We start from the raw sequence: 19,927 nt of genomic DNA on the forward strand, positions 1-19,927 counted from the left end.
GCAGTGCTTTCATCTTAAGAGTTAGGTTGACATAAGGCAGCTTACATTGACCTAACTCTGTAAGCGTCTACACTAAAATGTAGCTCCAACTGATAAAACTCACCCACTACATTTACTTAACTCCTCCTCCGCAAGAGGTGAAGTGCATAGGTTGATGTGGTTAGGTTGACTCAATGTCATTGTAGACACTGAGTTGCTTAAATAGACTGTTGCTTCAGAAACCGTTCCACAATGCCCTACACTGACAGTTAAATCAATCCAAGCACTCCTGGTGAGGCACTGCTGACACAAGGAGCGTACTGTGGACATGCAAAAGCGATTTAATTACTCCAGTGGCTGTAGGTCGATGTAACTTAGGTCAACTTAATTTTGTAGTGTAGACTTGCCCTCAGATATTTAAGGCCCAAAACTGGTGTTTATAAACAACACACCCCCAACAACCTTAACTACCCAAGAAGTTAGAGTCAGAGAATAGCCACTTGACACAGCATACTCTACTCCCAAGGAAGCAGAAATGGGGACTAAGCAACCATGGAAGTTAATGTTGTTTGATGTTTGAAGCTTCATTAGTTTCTCCTAATGGTGGTCCCCACTAAAAAGTCATATGCAATAGATGTGAGCCAATTCCAGCATAGATAACCTTAATGGTCATGCTGCCATTGAGGGATCCGGAGAAGAGAATTGGGAACTATGCAGAGGCATCATGAAGGTACATGAGCCAAGATCCTGCAGCTCTCCAGCCTAGTTCCTTTCCAGTCTACTGTTTTCACATTTGGAGCAGAATGATAGCGCAGAAATAGGCTCCCTAAGAAGACTTCAGATTTAATAAGTATGTTCTCCCTTTCCCCTGTTTCCTTTTAGTGGATACTATGACCTTGAACTACTACACATTATGACAAATGAAAAGGAGAACAAGCGATATGCCTTATCAACATACAGTCCTTTTAAGAATGATCCTCAAACATAGTTCACAGAGCCCCAGAACAGAAAAAGAATTCTGTGGGATAAGTTACGGATTGATAGGAGACAGTCCATAAGTGGACCTCTTTCAAAGTACGCCACAGAATGAAATATTTATTGAATACATTAAAACATCCTATACAGAACATATAAATGGACATACACACACCATACAGAGAGAATAAAAAAAGGTGATTATATGCTATTGGTATCAGGAGGAATATAACTTCTCAAAATGTATTTAATTAAGAAACTACATACTCTTCCATTATAAGGAATGTGTTGTTCTAGACTAAAAATTATATGTAGTATTTTATTTCAACAAACATGGATTAAGAATGTTTCAAGTTACTTGCTTTCAGTACTTCAGTCGTGACTGCTTATAGTTCTGCTATAGTCATACAAAAAAAAATGGTCATGGGGAAGTATGGTAAATCAGGATTCAGCAAACAAGGAATATGTCCATAGACTACTGGCTTTCAAACGCTATTACAAATTTTCTGATATTAAAATATCAGAAGTTTTAAAATGATTTACACCATTACGGTGTTTGGGAAATTTTCCAATAACAAAAGTGAATTAAGACTAACTAGGGTTTTGCGGATACCTTCTAATGATAAAAGCGTGTGTAATTCATGGCACAGTCGCAGTAAAAAAAAAACAAACAATTTCACACTATGGTCACAGTAACCTTGTGGACCCTGCGGTCGCACATTAACAGTTTGTTAGTTCACTTTGATCTAGTTCTCTTTAAAATGGGACTAGATCAAGGTGAACTAATCAACTGTTAAGGCACAGCAGCTGATCAAGGCAAACTTATGACCTGTTGTTGTGCAGCAGCAGGGTCTACATGAACAGCTTATTAGTAAGCACTGACCATCTGCTGCACATGAACTGTATGTTAGTTTACTTGGATCTGGCCCTTTTTCACTGAGAACTAGACTGATACAAAACTAACAAATTGCTAATGTGTAGCCACAGGGTCCATATAAATGTCAAAATGGTTCCATGACAGTGGTGACCTTTTAGAGTCAAGTCCAAATATATGGCAAAATTCATGGGTTCTGTGACAGTGGTAATCACCATGATGTAATTGCATTCTTAACTATATTGTAGTCCAGGGTTCAATAGTGAACTCTGTATCACAAAACAATAGGTGATGTATTTGGTGTTCCAGAAGAGAAACATTTGAGAAATGGAAAGGCAAGACTACAAAAAAAATTAACTTTTTCCTTTTACCTCTTTTCTTCTTTTGCTCTCTGTTGCTCTTCTTGTCTCAGAACCTGAACCATTATGGACTCAAAAATGCCTGTTGCCAAGCCTGCTAAACTGCGAGGTGTGGAACGACGCCTTGTTGAAGTGCATGCTGTTCCTTTCTCATCTTCCAACCCATAGTACCCTTTGGATGTTACTGCTATTGTTGTCTTCTCTCTCAAGTGCCTTGCAAAAAAAAATAGATCAATGCACAATAATTTTTCCTGACCAGCAGTAATCCACTACCTACACCTCTAAGATGTACAACTGGGTTAGGTCAGAAAAAACTGATATTGTTATAGTGTCATTACTATCCTCAACTGAACTGCCAAATTCTTCAGAGATCAAACGACCACTTCTTTACAAAATATTAAACTTACATGCCAAGACCTACACTATTAAAAATGGTGAATAGCTATCTCCTAAATAAATAATAATTAGATTTTCAAAATTAATTTCTACATTATATATTTTGTAAACATCTAGACACACAAATATTATATACTTGAGCTCAGATAAGCCATTTTCAGAACATACAAAAGCATTCTGAAACAAAAGATTTGTTGCAAACTCAACAGGACAGATTGCCAAAATTTTAAATTTTAGATTACAAAATTGGGAATATTTTACTTTGAAATATTTAAAAAATGAAATAGCTGAAAACAAAAGAATAATCTTTTCTTGTTTTGGATCTCTCTCTTACACTGTGTTAGGAAACTCAAATGAAGTCATGAAGTTTAATGATTGAATAAAAATACAATGTTGTGAAAAGTATTTTTTTTCAATTAGTCATCGTCTTAGATTGTCAAAAAAATCAAGAAAAATTACACACACTTCCTGGGTTACAAAAGGTAAGAACCCAAACCACCACCAATTTCCCAGACGGGACTAACAAAATAGAGAATGTCTACTACAAATGAATAGAGAAAATATATATACACAAGATATTAGAATTGTTAAAGACTGAAGAGTTAGAGGTTGTTTTGTAATGAGTATTAACAGCAAAACAGAGAAAACAAGCTACAAGTTAATAAAACTAGGCAATTATATTTTGTAAGCTAAGATGTAAATAATAGTAATTCAGGTTGTAAAATTTTATGAAGGCAAAAAATACAGATATTGGCTGCCAACATATTTGAGGACCTTTATTATTATTAATATATTCCCTAACATACTGATGCAGAAGTTTTGAGCACAAAGAATGCACAAAAGGGAGCTATTGTCAACAACAACAAAAACAAACTTCTCACATTCAGATTCATAGGGTGTGCAAAAGCCACAATGCCATTCCAACATCACTCATCACACTCAGGATGAACAGGAGAGCAAGAAGCAAAATATAGGTATTTATATAACACCCAAGTTAAAGCAATGTCTCCCCACTATCCCGGCCCGAACAGGACGCAATTAAAAGTGTAATCCTGGGAAGTGTCAAGAACGGAACATTCCCACCTGTACTTGTACACTACATTTACTTGTTCCTCTCCACTGTGAGCATAATAAAAAGATCCATATATTGGTCACTGATAGACAATACTGCAATTTACTCGGAGGGTGTTGTTAAGGCCCACCTGCAAACAAACTGGATTAGCATGCAGCAGGCAACAACAGGGTAGCGCTGGCTGATGCAATCATCATCACACAATGCTTCACAGTCTGCATTGGTTCCCAAATGCATTTCAGGTCCATTTCATGCCCTTGATTCTCATTTTAAATGCCCTAATTTTACTTTTTAGACTGTAATCTCTTTTTTAGGATGTAAGCTCTGCAGGGCAGGGAACTTGTCTTCCTATAGGTCTGTACAAAACCTAGTACATTCTAGGCCAGTGGTCACCAACTGGTTGATTGTGATCAACTGGTCGATCCTGGATGATCTCCAAGCAGGGCTGCCGCTGAGACAGGCTCCCTGCCTGCCCCGGCCCCATGCCGCTCCCGGAAGTGGCCACTACGGCCCTAGGGGTCTTCCTCCACATGCTGTTCCTGCTTGTAAGCACTGCCCCCGCAGCTCCCATTGGTTGGGAATGGGGAGCCGTGGCCAATGGGATCTGCGGGGGCAGTGCGTGCAGAGGGGAATCGCATGGAGCCATGTGCCACCCACCCCCTCCCCTACAGGGAGCATTGGCCCTTTCTGGGAGGGGCATGGGGCCAAGGTAAGCAGGGAGCCTGCCTTAGTGGCAGCCACACTGCGCTGCCAAACGGGAGCCGAGGGAGGTAAATGCTGCCAGGTAGGAGGCCACACCCCAACCCCATGCCCTGAGCCCCCTCCCGGAGCCAGCATCCTGAACCCCCATTTGTACCCTGAACTGCCTTCTGCACCCCAAGCTCCAGCCCTGAGCCCCCTCCCAGAACCAGCACCCCAAACCAGCCCTCAGCCTCCTCCTGGAGCCAACACCCCATACCCCCTCCTTCACCCCAACACTCTGCCTCAGCCCTGACCCCCCTCCCAGAGCCAGCACCCTGTACTCCCTCCTGCACCCAAACACTCTGCCCCAGCCCAGAGCGGCCTCCTGCACCCAAACTCCCTCCCAGAGCTTGCACCCCTCACCCCCTCCTGCACCCCAATCCCCTGCCCCAGAGCCACCTCCCGCACTGTGAACCCCTTAGCCCCAGCCCAGAGCCCACACCCCCCTCCTGAACCCCAGCCCCTACCCCAGCCTGGTGAAAGTGAGTGACAGTGGGAGAGAGCGAGTGAGGGAGAGAGGCAGGGAGGAACGAGTGGGGCGAGACTTTGGGGGAAGGGGCGGGGTAGATCCTCGGTTGCCCTTAAATTCAAAAAGTGATCTTGGACTTAAAAAGGTTGAAGACCACTGTTCCAGGCACTGCTGTAACAAAAATAATTTATCAGAATGGTTGCCACTTCCTCTGCAACCCCCACCCCACTTGTTATCCTCAGTGATAATCCTTTGGCTGCTGGAATCCAAATCTGAGCTCAGGAAATTTGGGACAAGACTATCCTTGGTGAAGAGCCCACGATTATGAAATACATATATACAGGAGATAAAGCTGAGTCCAATTCTAACCATATTTAGAGTAGTCCCCTAAATTACTCAACACAAAAGGAATGAACCACCAACCCAATAAACTGGCATAAAAAGAGAAGAAAGATTAGCTCTACTTACTACAGGGTAAACATTATGAGCAACAAAGGAATCATCGGCATTTGTTAATTTGCTCCCTACCCCAACCTTGCCAGAACTCCTGTAGTTTCACCACACAATGTACCATGAGAAAAACCATGTACATTTTGTGGCATAAAAAACAGGTATCATTGTTTAACAATAAATGGTAAAATGAAGGCTGTGCTGCACCATGGGATGTCTATCCAGAATACTGAGATTAATTCAAACAAGCAGAGCTGCACGGACACAATGATTAGCAAGGAAAGTACCTTAATCTGGAATAACACAGTGGTGTGAACACACTTCAATTCAATGGAGTTAAATAGCTTCACTTACAGCAAACAAATTAATTGGATATAACATCCTCATATAGACGTGGCCTAAGAGCTTGTCTACATGAGAAGCTATGATGACTTAATCAAAACTGAAGTTAAGCTAAAGCACATTAGCTTCAAAACTTTAGTTACTTCATCTTAACTTTCTGGAGTGTCCCCGTGTACACTAACTCTAATTACAGTCTGATCTAGAGTGGTGAAAGGAAGGAACAGAATTAGGTAGCAACTAGGCTGCCTAGGAATGAGATGAGTGCACAGGTGATTAACACAAGGTAATCTCTGATACTCCACCTTGCACAGGTGCTAGAGTGCTTAGCAGAAAAGCAATCCAGCACCTACCATTTGTATATATTTCACAGCCAATGCAGTACCAGAAGAAAGAACTAGTTATTAGATTTTTAACATCTTTAAATGCAGAGATGTGTGTATAATTCGAGTTGGGGATTGGATTACTGCCCACTACCCTTATAAAAAGATTGTTCTTTAATCAAAAGTCATGCTTTCATACCCAAAGAATATTTTTATAACACATTGTGTGTTTAGGTTAAAAAACCTTTACTGCACAAGATCTTCACCACCTGTTTATCTGTATATTCACATGCCAGACAACTAATAGGCAGCCTTCATTTTACCATTTATTGCTAAAGAATGATACCTGCTTTTTATGCCACAAATCTCAACAAAAATCCTTGTTAGTGTGATAGTACTGACAATTTTTTTCCTCCTTGGTTGCAAATGTTATGAAAATTTTCATATTAAAGCAATATGAATTTTCTTCTTTTACCTTCTTTTGTGTTCCATTCAAATATCTTTTGCAGCTGTGCAGTTTTCTAATATTTTATGACCAGTTTCTTCTCACTTTTACCTGATTTTTTGGGGACGGGGGCTTTTGTGTTGATTTTAAATGTTTTGTATTTCATCAAGTTCAGCTGAAGCTTTAAAATTAAACACATTTTCATCAGCCCCTAACTCTTAAGGGTATTAAACAGTATGGTACCTCATTTAGCCAGTTACTGAGTGATTGCCAGTATTCACTTATATTCAGAAACAGAATTCAAGGTCAACAAATTCACTGTGTCAGTTTGTTTAGGAAGTGGTTTTCAGCGTATCTTTCAGATCTATAGAGAATTTGATTCTAAAATGCAACCTTATATACCAAAGGTTCCCAAAACATTTTTTGCTGAAACACTCTTCCAAGATTAGTGTTCCATGAGTACCCGCTTGTTTATAAGAAACAGATGGCCAAGGGGTCACCGATAGTCATGGAGGCTAGTATGTTGTGCCCCACACTTAGAAAACTTCTGTTACAGAGTCACCTCATTTTTTCACAGATATGAACTAATTTTTCTCTTTTCAGATGTCCCATATCTGACTGGAAAAGCCTTCTAACTGCGGAGAGCTAGACACAGTGCACCCCAAAACCAGTCTCCTGTGTTGTCTAAGGGGAGCTGCTTCAGATAATCACAAGCAACTAAGCCCCAATCCCACTAATGGCATTGGTGCAACCAAGTTCCCAAGCCAAGGCCTGAAATACACCAGTTAAAAAGCAAAAAGGTTTCTGGAGTAAATCATTGTCCCTGTAGTTGACCACCTTCCTCCAACCATTTCTTTCTACATGCTATTTTATGAATCCCAACCAAGCTAACTACAAAAATCCTGTACATATCCCTGCAGTTCAGTCCTGAAATATTTAATACAAAGATTCAACTTAGTGTCTGTTCATACCTGTGCTACTTTTAAAGAGTACAATACATTAGAAGTTGGCATCTTTCACCACCCAGACAAAACATCTGATTATATTGGTGAGAACACCCTCAATGGGCTTTATTACTTCATCTTCTTGTAAACCTCAGATCCTATTCTCACACCATTCTCGTGTACACATCACTCAGGCTAGATGTAGTAATCTAAAGGCATTCTTCAATTCCTGTTCTAGAGATGCTCACAGTCCATTGCAGCAGGTGAGAAATCCAGGACTCAGCACTAGAAAAGTTTCTATATAGCTCTTTTAGAGTCTTCTGCCATTTTCTGCTATATTTGCCATTTTGGATTAACTGGGTTCCTATTTTTTCATCAGCAGTTTAGAATATGAATTTAACTAGATGTTGCAGCTATACTTTTATAACAATTATAGAATTAGGTCCCTCTGAGAAATTACTAACGTCCAAGTCTTCACTTATTACCCAGATTCCGCTTTCTTGAGGTTCAGTCATCATCATAACAACTCAGATGGCCTAATTTGAAGCTAATGTGATTACTCTTAGTACTAACACTACCTGTTTTTTCAAAATAGAGAAGTATAACATCCCTCATGATAAAACTCATTTGTTATCATTCCATTATTGTGACACTCTGTACCTCAAATTAGCATCCTGGAATGCCCATATTCACAGTGTCCTTTAACTAATATATGTTTTGTACAATGCATGCCTTGTGAGGTATCATTTTAAAAGTCTTGATCTGTTGAATCTTAATATCCTGTTGAATTGTATGTACTATCATTGTATGTTAAGTTATGAAGTATTGCTGTATGTATTACTGAAATACTTTATGAGGTTGGGAGATGCCCACATCTGGCCCTTCATAGGGACAAAGAAGCAACCATCACTGGCCAGACTGGGGTTAATGGCCCATCACGAAGAATCCACAATCCCAGAGACTTCTCAGAGAGGACACATATGCAATGGGCACTCCCCCAGGTCAGGGCAAGGATCTTTCTAGCAGCTGGAAGGAAGTATAAAAGAGATACAATGACATCACTTGGCCTCTTCTCTCCCCCCACCCCAAATCTCAACACCTGAAAGATCGTCTGGAAGACAATGACTTTGAAATAGGAAGATTGGTCCCAGGCTGGAAGGGAGTTCAGTATGAGTATTGAGAAGTGTAAACTGCCTGTAACTTCTACCAGGGTGAGAGATTGTTTGATTCAAATTTTGCTTAGTCTGTTGAAGTTAAAATTTAGACTGAATTTCTAAGATAACCAACTTTGATCTCTATGCCTGCTACTTATAATCACTTAAAATCAGTCTTTCTGTAGTTAATAGATCTGTTTTATATTTTACCTAAAACAGTGTGGTTTTGGTTGAAGTGCTTGGGGAATCTCAGCTCAGATTACAAAGGCTGGGGCAGGTCCACTTTCCTCTAAAGAAGTGGTAATCTTATTATGAGCTTGCACTGTGCATGGGAGTCTTGAGCAGTGTAAGACGGTATATTTCTGGGGTGCAAGGCTGAGGTGATTGGCTGGTGCCTCTTTCTGTACGATTCATAAGTGTTTCAAGGAACATTCATACAATTTAGCTAGGTGTGTGGCTCCATATGCTAATGGCTGAGTGATTACAGCGCTTGGAGGGGTGTTTCTTCTTGTCACTGGCATAGCTTTGTGAGAGACAAGCCAGGCTAGAGAGCTAAGGAGGCACAGCGGTCCCACAGTTCCAGATTGTGCCCTGGGAATCCCTGTCACAATTATAAAGCCATTTGTAAAGGTATAACTGTGTAATCTGATTTAGTTAATGGGCCAAGCTTCAAAGGCCATATACTCAACTGGATGGCATATCTCTGTCTGTCTATCCACCTCAATGCCACATCTAATCAGTTTTAGGCATCAGTGGCCAGAACCCTGGAAAATCAGAAAACTGCAAGAGTGAAAATGGAGGATTCATCTCTGCAATTGCCTATTGATCAAACAAATGGTTGATGGCACTAATGCCTTCCAGCACAACAATACCTATATTTCATCTATGCCCAGCATCCCAATACAGTTTAACCTTGAATGACTTATCTCCTAGACAAATAATAATGATAGGGGAAGGTGGGATGTGACCGTGTACTCAGCCCCTTTGCATGGGAGAACATGGGCCCCTGAAATAGCAGGAAGAGGGAATGGGAGTCATACAGAACCCCTGGTGAAGAGGAAATTGGGGACCCTTGTATGGGGTGAGGGGAGAATAGGGAGCACAAGAAGCCTCATGAATGGGAACCTATACAGAGACATTGATTTGAGGGAATGGGAGGTGCACAGAGTTCCAGGCATAAGGGAAAAGATGAGGGGAAAGTTCCTGAAAGACGCCAATGGGAGGATGGCACACAGGGACCTTTCGTGTTACAACAGAGGGATGCAAGAAGTCCCTGATGTCCAATGACCTCAGCCTGCAGAAGGTACAAAGTATGTTACACCCAAGTAATGATTTATTTACAAACCATCAATAAATCTGAAGCTAGTCCACACACACAGTCACCAGGAGCTATCCACTTACACCTATCTGAATTAATACTTGTATTGCAGGAGACACCCATAGATGTTCCCACTAAGGACTGATTCATCTTTCACTGTCTGACCTGCCCACCAGTTTCAGATACAGATTAAGAAGTCTAGCCTAAACTCTACTTTTGCTGATAAAAGAAACTTCTGAGAATGTGAAATGAAGAGGACGAAAAATTATTATTAAATTAAATCACTTTCTTCAGTTGTCTTGACTAAAGAAAGATGCTACTAGGGATATATATGCCTATCAATATTAAAAAGAAATCTGCTAAGGATCTATACAGTTATCGATATCATTGTGTCTGTTTCTCCTCCTTAGATTAGGGACTTCGGAGTAGGTACTAAATCTTCCTCTGCTTTTGTGGCACCAACCACAAAATTTATGGACCAAATGAAGTGAGGCAGGAGCGGTGGAAGCACCCTGAAAGTGGGGGGGACCAGAGGCACCCGAATGGTGGCCCCGCCCTCACACCACCTCTTCCCTCCCCCCAAGACCCCACCCCGCCCCTTTGCCCCCCCCCGAAGACCCTACCCCTCCATTCACTCCTCTCCACCCCATCCCCATCGCTTGCCCTTACATCCAGTAAAAAGTGCAGGGGCTATGGCACCATCCATTCCAGCACCCCTGAAGTGAGCTCTAATGCAAAGTTTTTATTTTGGTTCTATTCTTTGGCCCAGATCCACAAAGGGTCTCAGGTATTGCAGCACCTAACTTTTAGGTGCCTAGAAAAAAATCCATGGAACAACAATGGGAGCCACAAAACCTGATTTAGTTGCACCCTAGTCTTCCTATAAAATGCATAAGGAAAGATAGCACCTAAGAATGAGATCACAAAAGTCAACATGCTAGACAGAGTGTGCCTAAACTAGCCAACAGGAGACGCCATGGAGAGGGTACTCAATCTCTTCTGCTGAAGATGTTCCACTGCGTATAAATACTTAAGAGTCACTGGGACAGAGAAAGAGTGAGACTGACTCTAACCCGGTGAAAAGGGCATCCACCCAGAAGGTAGAAGACACAGGCTCCATTCCCCCTGCTCCAATTACTATCTAAAGTAGAACAGCTTCAACAGGAAAGACTAAGGGGGATTCACATCAGACTATCCTACTGTCCAGTGGCTGAGGCACTCTCCTGAGAGGTGGCAGATCCCTGTTCCAATCCTTTCTCCATCACAGTCCCATCAGGAACTGAACCAGGTGAGAGCTCTAATCACTGGGATAAAAGATATGAAGTGAACACCACCACTTCTCCCACCCCCAATTTTGGCTCCACCCCCAGGCGCCCTCCTGCTTGCCACTTCACCCTTGACCCCAGCCCAGGAAAGCTGATCCTCTTCCAGGAAGCGTGTTGGGCCTGCGGCTGGGACTTGTGCTGGGGGGCCCCCAGGTGCTGGAGCCGTGCTGCCTGGCGCTCACGCCACCCAGCACTGGTCTACGGAACCCGGCTCTCCAGGGCTGGGGCCCTGGACCCCGGAAGGGCTGGAGGCTCTGCGGCTGCCCACCCTGTGCTTCGGGGAGCTGGGGGCACTGAGACTGGGAGCGCTGGGACCGCAGCGCCCAGGATTGGGGGTGGTTGGGCCACCCAGCAGTGGGGCCATGACACCCCGGGGCTGCAACACCCTGGGGTTGGGTCCTGGAGGCACTGGGGTTGCAGCACCTGGTGCTCAGGGGTTAGGGGCACTCAAGTGGGGCAGGCAAGAGCTGGGGTAGCATGGCTGGGGAAGCAAGGCCGGCGGGCACAAGGAGCAGGGAGGGGTTCAGGGTTCTGTTGGGAGCAGAAGGAGCAGGGAGGGTGGAGAGGCCTTGGGCTGAAGGGGCGGGCCCAGCCTCCCCCAAAGTTTCTGCACGCACCACGCATGGAATTTTTATAGCAGAAACGTAGGCACTGAGTGAATTTAGGCGCCTATCACATTAGACAGCAGCCAGGCAGGGGTTTTGTAGATCGTAGTAGTGCCTAACATTGAAGGTTTATGGATCTTTATGGATCTTTAGCGATATCTGTAAGTAAAATAACATTAGAATGCTTATCACTGCATCCTAAGTGCCAAACAAAATTAAAAGATGCATCATCTACCTCTAGCAGTAAAGTTCTCCTTTCACAAGGAGTTTCTCCAGTGGCTGTGCACCCTTTCTTGGTTCTACCAGTATCAAATATCCAAGAGGAAGTAGCTTGAAGGCAATACTAAAATAAACAAATACATTTTTTAGCTGTCATTAAAGGTGAGAGGCTTGGGCTTAACCCCTCCTTCAGAAACAAGTTTCCTAAGCACAAAGTGTTGAGCCCTAGTGTACATGTGGTTTTCATTACATATTTGGGTCACAAAAACAAACAAACAATTTAAGGAAAGTGAGGCAGAAAGTGACTTTTGCCAGGAGTTAGTCCTCAAACCCTATAAGGCTCCCACACAGTAGTGTGCCCCATACCCACATAATTGGCACCTGTCAGAATCTCTTTGGTGTCTCAGGAAGACAGACAAGTGTTTGCTTTACTTACCGGGACAGCAACGCCAGCTTCTGTTCTAGCATCATCTCCAGCTTCTGGGCCTGTTTGGAGAGCCAGTGATCCACTCCGTGCAACCGGTAACACGTCTCAAGCATTAGTCGAAAATCGGCGACGAAATCCGTGATCGCAGTGTACTGCCCATTGGAAAATCTCTCTTCCATCTTCAGCAGCCACATCCCGGCCGCTTGCTGTGGAAAGGAGTCGCTGCCGCTGCTACCTGCCAGGGAGGCGGTTCCTCCTTCCTCCGCGACCGCTGCCTGGTCTCCCTGGGGCTTCAGAAAAGGAGCCGTCAGTGGCCGGTGCTTCTCCAGCAAAAAATCACACAGGATCCGGTAACCCTGCTGGAGCTCCGGGCTCAGGTTCTGCTGCCAGCGGTAGCGAGGGCTGTTGTCCCCCGCATTCTCCTCCTCTGGCTGCTGCTCGTTCTCCTCTGGCGGGTCGCCGACTGGAGCTGCAGCCTCTGAAGCATCTCCGGCGGCCGGAGACTCCATGTCTCCCTCCGGCCGCGCCAGGCTCATGCACCCCACACACGCTGGGCCCGGGTTCCGCTGTTACCCGCCGGCGACCGAGCCTGGGACCGGGCTCCTCAGCATCAGTCAGAGCCCCCTCAGGCCAGTCACTCAGCGGCCGGGCGGGAAGGCAGGCTCACCTGTGCACAGACAGACCGCTCAGTCCGGCCCTATGCCTTGGGGGCCCGTCCGCCCTCGGTGCCAGCCGGAGGGAAGGTGCTGCCTGCTTCCGGCTGTCTCCCATTCACAGTTCACCGAGAAGTTGCCGCGGTCTGTACCCGCGCCAGCCTCCCTCCCTGCCGGGGTCTCCGCCCGCCCTAGTAAGCGCCGAGGCAGCCGCTGTTGCTCTTTGTGCCTGGTTCCGCCGCCCGCCAAAGGGTCCGTGGCCTCCCCTCTCCCGGGTAACACGGAGGCTATGGCACATATCCGGGCATGTCTTCTGCCCGTATCGGCCTCCCCCTGTCGCGGCTCTGTCTTCCCCCAGCCAGCTAAGCGGGAAGGGGAAACCGCCCCCGCCAGCAGCCGCTCGGGTCTGGCCGGGCTGACCCTACCTTGGCCCGGCGAGAAAGCCGAGCCGGCCCAGCTCTCCCCTGGGCCCGGCAAAGGCTGCTGCCCCGCTCCCAGGCTGTGTCACCTCCCACGGGAGCTGGGGAAGCGGCCGCTCTCCGTGCCCGGCCCAGACTCTGCAGCCAAGCCCGGCCGGGGCCCCCTCTCCTCAGCCGCGAGTCGCACGGCGCCTCGGCCAGGCTGCGGGGCCTGGGTGCGCGGCGGCGGCCGGAGCGGAGCCCTGTCTCCGCCTGCAGCTGCCTGTGGGGCCCGTGTCTGCGCTCCGGGAGCGGCTCACGGAACGGCGGGGACCAGCCGGGCGTCCTGTCCCCCTCCCCTCTACCCGCGGAAGGACATGGCTGCGGGCGGCGGCTAGCGCCGGCAGCGCTGTCAGTTAATGGCCGCGGAGGGCATCGGCTCGGCCCCCCGGGCAGGTTGGGAAGGGGCGAGAGAAAGAGAGGAGCCCCCCAGTCCCTTCAACACGCATGCGTAATAGCAGCGGCGGCTGCGAAATAGTGCGCTGGTTGTTTTGGATGCCAGCTGAGATGCCGTCATTAGACAGCGACTTATTGTGGGACGGAGTGCGAATCTAAGACACATGCGCAGTCTGGGGGCCTTACCCATGGGTGGGTAAATCAGTGCGCATGCGCAATCTGAAGACGGCGCACTGTGATGGCACTTGCCAGGGAAAGTGGGGCTGGCCTTAACCTCAGGGTAGAGCAGCTTGGCATCAGCCAAGGTGCTGCTGGAGACAGGTGTACCAGAGCTACCCCTTGCTGAAGTGGTGGTGTTTGCACGCTACGGGCAAGATGAGAATACTGCTGTCATCATTTTGCAGCTCAGCCACTGCAATGCCCTCTGCTCTGGCTTTGGCAAATGCAGCCTTGGCCTGCTCGTCTCGCCTCAGCATGCTGCTGCATCGATCATTGTCGCTTTATATCCCTCCACGAGCTTCCCCCTTTACTAGCTCATCAAACGGAGCTGCTGCTGGTCACTGTCAAGGCCTGTCTCACCCCCAGCCCATCCTCTCTTGTTTGCTGTCAAAGCATCAGCACCCATCTCTGCTCAGGATGCTAACTTTAATTTTCCACTTGTTGCATTCTCGAACAATTTTGTGCTTCACACTTTGTTCTATAATGGGCCTGAGAACAACAATATGGTCTGCAAATTATATCCGCGGTCTAAATCCTGCTTGTTTCTCTCTGTGTTGCAAGTCTATTTGTTTCTTCATACGTTCCAAGATGATGTTGCACATGATTTTCCCACGCATTAGGAGTAATCTGATTCCTCTCCAGTTATTGCAGTTGGTCAGGTCAGCCTTCTTTAGCTATTTTGCAATACGGCCCTCCCTTCCTGTGGGTTGGGTTCTTTTCTCCATTCCATGTTCTATCCAAAAACACAAGGAAAGTCTGGAGGGTTATTTTGTCACTTGTCTTGCAAGAGGAGATGCGGATTGGTTGGAAGGGAGATCAGGATGTATGTCTTAAGCTGTGTCAGGTAAGGGTACCAGGTCTGTCTCGGCCAAATAGGAGCAATCGTGAGCTCTGTACTTTTTTATTTTTAGCAGGACCATCAGTAATAGAGGATTAGGTTTACATGTACTCCCAGTTCTAGTAGCTACTGAAGCACTCCTCTTTGAACATGCTGAACAGTCACCATTTTTTGAATCAGCAATCTGAAGGTTAGCTACAATTACAAGTGTGCTTGTAAAAGCATTTGATTTGATTCTGAGAAACTCCATGAGGAAAGAGGAATGTCTATGTTGAAGTCAAGTTAAAAAGGTAAGTCATTTTGTGACTCTGTCAAAGGAACAAGGATTTCATGTTTGACAACCCGATACTAATTTGAGGACATGACTGGGGATTTTGAAAGTCTAATACATTATGATTACTTCTGGGGGAATTCTGCACCACTGCACAATGCAGAATTTTGCAAAAATTAATGGGTTTTTGCACAGAATTTCCTTCCCCCCCTCCACAGAAATGGGCTGAAGTGCTACTGGCTGCCACTAGGGGCCGCTGGACCCAGCAGAGCACATAGAAAACACTGTCAGGGGGAGGGGGACGGAGCTACAGGGTTTCTGGCAGCTGCGGTTCCCCACACGCCCTGAGGGAAGGAGGTGGCAGTGCGCAGGAAATGCCACACAAGCCTGGTACTGAGCATCAGGCTGTTTCTCCCTCTGGATCCGTGGGCCCTGAGGAGTAGGGGGGTGGGTGTCTGGGCTGGGTGTCCTGAAGCTGAGGCTTGGGTGGGAGGGGTGCAGGTGTCTGCGCAAGGCAGGGCCCTTTGACTGGGCTCTGAGGGAGAGGGGTTGTGGGTGTCTGCCCCCCCATCTAGGCTCTGGGGGCAGGAGGGGCAGCGAAGCAGAGCTGGGTTTCTTTAACTCTCTACTCCTGGGGTTATTTTTGTGTGTGTCTGTATTGTTACAGACATACTTGCTGACAGGTATTTTGAAATAAATTACCAAAATAATTGAAACTGGAGTGATTATGTAGTGTTATTTTTGACAAATAAAATGTGCAGAATTTTAAAATGTTGTGCGCAGAATTTTTAATTTTTTGATGCAGTATTCCCCCAGGAGTATATGATGTTAGGTTACCTGCTGCTGTCAAGGTTATAGGATCTCACCAACGTGGGGTTCAATTGCCAGTGATTTGAGTTTTATTGAAGGGGATGGTTGTCACTCCACAATCAACAGGAGAGATTAGCGGGGGGTGGGGTGGGAGGATCACCTGGGTGATACTAGGTCTGGGTCAGTCAGATGTCCTTGGGGGAATGGGTAGAGAAGACACTGCCACAGCATAGGGAGTTTGATTTGTGTGCCAAGATATCAGCTGGACTGAGCTGGGAGCTGCAGTGGAGGGGTTTGATCCAGAGAACAGGTGGACTCAAGTGGCAGGTGAAGACCAACCCAGCAGCAATGAGGATGATGGTTCAGCCAAAAGGAATCAGAACCCAACTCTCTATTACTTTGCAGCACACACAGCATCAATGACTGCAGTAAATGGTTAGTTCTTACTCCACAGGGAACAGAAAGGTTGGACAGGGGTTATTGGAACTATTAATTGGGTCAGAAAGCATTAATCTATACATTTAGGCTGTGCGAAGAAGTTACTCACCTTGTGCAGTAATGATGGTTCTTAGAGATGTGTGTCCCTATGGGTGTTTCATTGTAGGTGTGTCTGCGTCCCTGTACAGCTGATCAGAGAATTTTGGAAGTACTGTTTGTTGGGCCCACACATTTGCTATCTCGCCTCATGCTGCATCATGAGGCTAGCCAGCGCGCATGACCTAACTGTCCTCAGTTCCTTCTCCACCACAGAGTCATAAACAAGAACTCTGAAATAGAGGGGAGGAGGGAGGGTTGTGGAGCACCCATAGGGACACACATCTCGAAGAACCATTGTTACTGTACAAGGTGAGTAATTTTTTCTTCTTCTTCAAGTAATGTCCCTATGGGTGCTCCGGGATAGGTGACACCTGAGCAGTACCCCTCCTGGACAGCTGGGGCTTCGGAATCGGGTCAGTTACAGATGACAGTACTTTGGAACCGAAAATGGCATCAGAGGCAGAGGCCCCAGTGATTGCGTAATGTTCTGCGAAGGTGTGGGCTGATGCCCATGTTGCTGCTCTGTAGATCTCTGAGATAGGGACATCCTTAAAGAAGGTGACAGATGAGGAGACTGATCTTGTGGAATGTGTACAGATGGAATCTGGAGGGGTCATGTTCTGAATTTGGTAGCACTGCATGATGCAATTTGAGACCCACTTAGTGTCTTTGGACTCATATTGCTGAGACCTTGGATCTTTCCACCATAGAGAGGAAAAGTCTAGGTGACTTCCTAAAGGCTCTTTTCCTATCAAGGTAAAATGCTAGGGCTCTCCTAACATCTAAGGTGTGTAGCATAGTTTCCCTGTTATCTTGGTGAGGCTTGGGATAGAAGATTGGAAGGTGGATTGACTGATTCATGTGGAAAGGGGAGGCTACTTTAGGGATAAACTTTGGATGCGGCCTGAGAGTAACCTTGTTTGGAAAGGTTTCAGAGTAACAGCCGTGTTAGTCTGTATTCGTAAAAAGAAAAGGAGTACTTGTGGCACCTTAGAGACTAACCAATTTATCTGAGCATAGGCTTTCGTGAGCTACAGCATCCGATGAAGTGAGCTGTAGCTCACGAAAGCTTATGCTCAGATAAATTGGTTAGTCTCTAAGGTGCCACAAGTACTCCTTTTCTTCTTGTTTGGAAAGAATACTGTGTAGTGGGGATGCACCATCAAAGCTGCTATCGCCCCTATTCTTCTTGCTGTGGTAATTGCTATCAGGGAGGCCGTTTTCATTGATAGGTTAATGAACAGGTGGCCATGGGTTCAAAGGAGGGGGCCTAGTCAGCCCTTTCAGAACCAGGTTTAGGTGCCACAAGGGGGTAGGACGTCGAGGTTGTGGGAAGATGTTTATTATACCCTTAAGTAACCTTTTAGTGGTTGGATGTGATAGTACTGATAACCCCTCTATGGGTTGGTGAAACGTTGTGATAGCTGCTAGATGGACCCTGAGAGAGCTTAGGGGTAACCTCAATTTTTTAAGGGTCAGAGTATATTCCCAAATATGTGGAAGATGCTGATACTGGAGCGATTTATTGGGACGTGCACCAAATCTGAAACCTGGATCATTTCTGCAGAAACTAAGTCATGTGGAGGGCCTTCGACTGTGTAATAGAACCTTTTGTAATTCCCTTGAGTATGAACTTTCTAGGTGCTGGAACCATGCTTTGAGGTAGAGAATCCCCAAGTTGGGATGTAGGGTACACCTTTTGACTTGCAAGAGGAGATGCGGATTGGTTGGAAGGGAGATCAGGGTTTATGTCGTAAGCTGTGTCAGGTAAGGGTACCAGGTCTGTCTCGGCCAAATAGGAGCAATCGTGAGCTCTGTACTTTTTTATTTTTAGCAGGACCTTCAGCAATAGAGGAAATGGGGGAAAGATGCAAAGAAGGTCCTTGTCCCAGGGGAGAAGAAGAGCATCACCAACAGAGTGCTGTCCCATCCCCGCTCTGGAGCAGTAGAATTGATACTTCTTGTTCTGATAAGTGGCAAACAAGTCTGTGAACGATGTTCACCATCATGTGAACAAGTCGTGGACTATTAGCGGGTGCATTTCCCTCTCATGATCATATGTGAAAATAGGCGGCACAAAATGGAGGCTGGGGGAGGCTAAGCCTCCCCAAACTTCACACTGTGGGGTGGGGTGGAGGGGGGGCAGTGACAGGTTTGGAGCCCCCTGGAAAAATCTCCCCCCTCTCGCTCCACGCCACAGCCCCAGAGCTTTTCTGGTCTGAGGGCTGCAGCCGGGAGAGTGAGCCTTGTAGGGGAAGAGGCAGAGTGGGGGTGGAACAAGGGCAGGGCCGTGGGGGAAGGAGCAGAACAGGGGAGGGGCTCCAGGCTCAGAGCTCCAGCCAGGGTAGAGAGAGCTCCACCGTGCTCCGAGCCAACGCTGAGAGCTTGACCCTGACCACGGCTGAGCTCTCAACCCCTGCCTCACCATGGTCCCAAATGAGCTCTCAGCAGCCATGGGGGTGCTGAGAGCAGTAAGCAGGGGTCTGGCCTTGGCCCGAAGAAGCAGGTCAGGGAGCTAGGGTCCCCAAGGGGAAGCTTCACTCACCGCCAGTGTGCGGGAATTTGCAACTGAGCTTGTACAATATTGAGTGCCTGGGACGTAAGCCACAGACAAGGTGACGTTGTGAAAGATGCACCAGTTCCATAGCCTCATTGCTTCCATACATAGGAAAAGTGACCTGGCCCCTTCCTGTCAGTTGATGTGGTACATGCAGGCAACGTTGTCTGTTTGGATCTTTGTATGTGATCCTGCTATCAGCTGGAGGAAATGGCCGCAGGCATTCCTGACTGCTCCCCGTTCAAGGAGATTGATGTGTAGAGAGATCTCCTCAGGTGATCATTTGCCTGGCGTTATGAAGCCGTTTAAATGTATGCCCCATCCTATGAGTAGTACGTCAGTGGTAAGGAGCAACGATGGTGATGTCTGCAAGAAGGGGATCCCTTGCATATATTGGCTGGGTTCTTCCACCGAGTTTTTGATCCTGATAGGTAGTGACAGGGGTTTGTCCGACTGTCTCTGTATGGTCTGTAAACTGAATTGAACCATAGTTGGAAGCATTGCATGTGGCGTCTGGCATGCGGTATCACAGCCGTGCCCACCACCATATGCCCCAGCACTTGGAGGCAGAGTCTGGCTGGTACATGAGGACTGCACTGAGCTGTGTCTCTAAGTGAGACCAGGGATAGGAACCTGTGTTGAGGTAGGAAGGCTTTGGCCTATACAGTGTCCAGGTTGGCCCTTATGAATTCCAGCCATTGCACTGGCATAAGGGTTGATTTCTGGGAGTTGATCTGGAGGCCCAGTTCTGTAAACAAATGTATCATGGTGTCG

At 46.5% G+C, this 19,927-nt stretch overlaps 1 protein-coding gene across 4 annotated transcripts in view; it reads right to left on the minus strand.

Moving 5' to 3' along the window:
- BRD10 (bromodomain containing 10) overlaps positions 1–13,952 on the minus strand; it is a 106,948-nt gene extending 92,996 nt beyond the window's left edge. Inside the window, exons 1-3 of one of the 4 annotated variants that reach the window (XM_077817644.1) lie at positions 13,493–13,952; positions 12,424–13,081; positions 2,200–2,400 (exon numbers count right to left, since the gene is read on the minus strand). In XM_077817644.1, coding sequence (XP_077673770.1) covers positions 2,200–2,400; positions 12,424–12,950 — 728 coding nt within the window. In that variant the 5' untranslated portion in view covers positions 12,951–13,081; positions 13,493–13,952. Of the gene's footprint in view, positions 1–2,199; positions 2,401–12,003; positions 12,112–12,423 lie in introns of all 4 variants that reach the window. The other 3 variants (XM_077817646.1, XM_077817643.1, XM_077817645.1) reach the window with 3 other exon arrangements.
- Positions 13,953–19,927: the final 5,975 nt, after the last annotated feature.

Source organism: Eretmochelys imbricata, chromosome 5, assembly GCF_965152235.1.
Source record: "Eretmochelys imbricata isolate rEreImb1 chromosome 5, rEreImb1.hap1, whole genome shotgun sequence".
NCBI lineage: Eukaryota > Metazoa > Chordata > Testudines > Cheloniidae > Eretmochelys > Eretmochelys imbricata.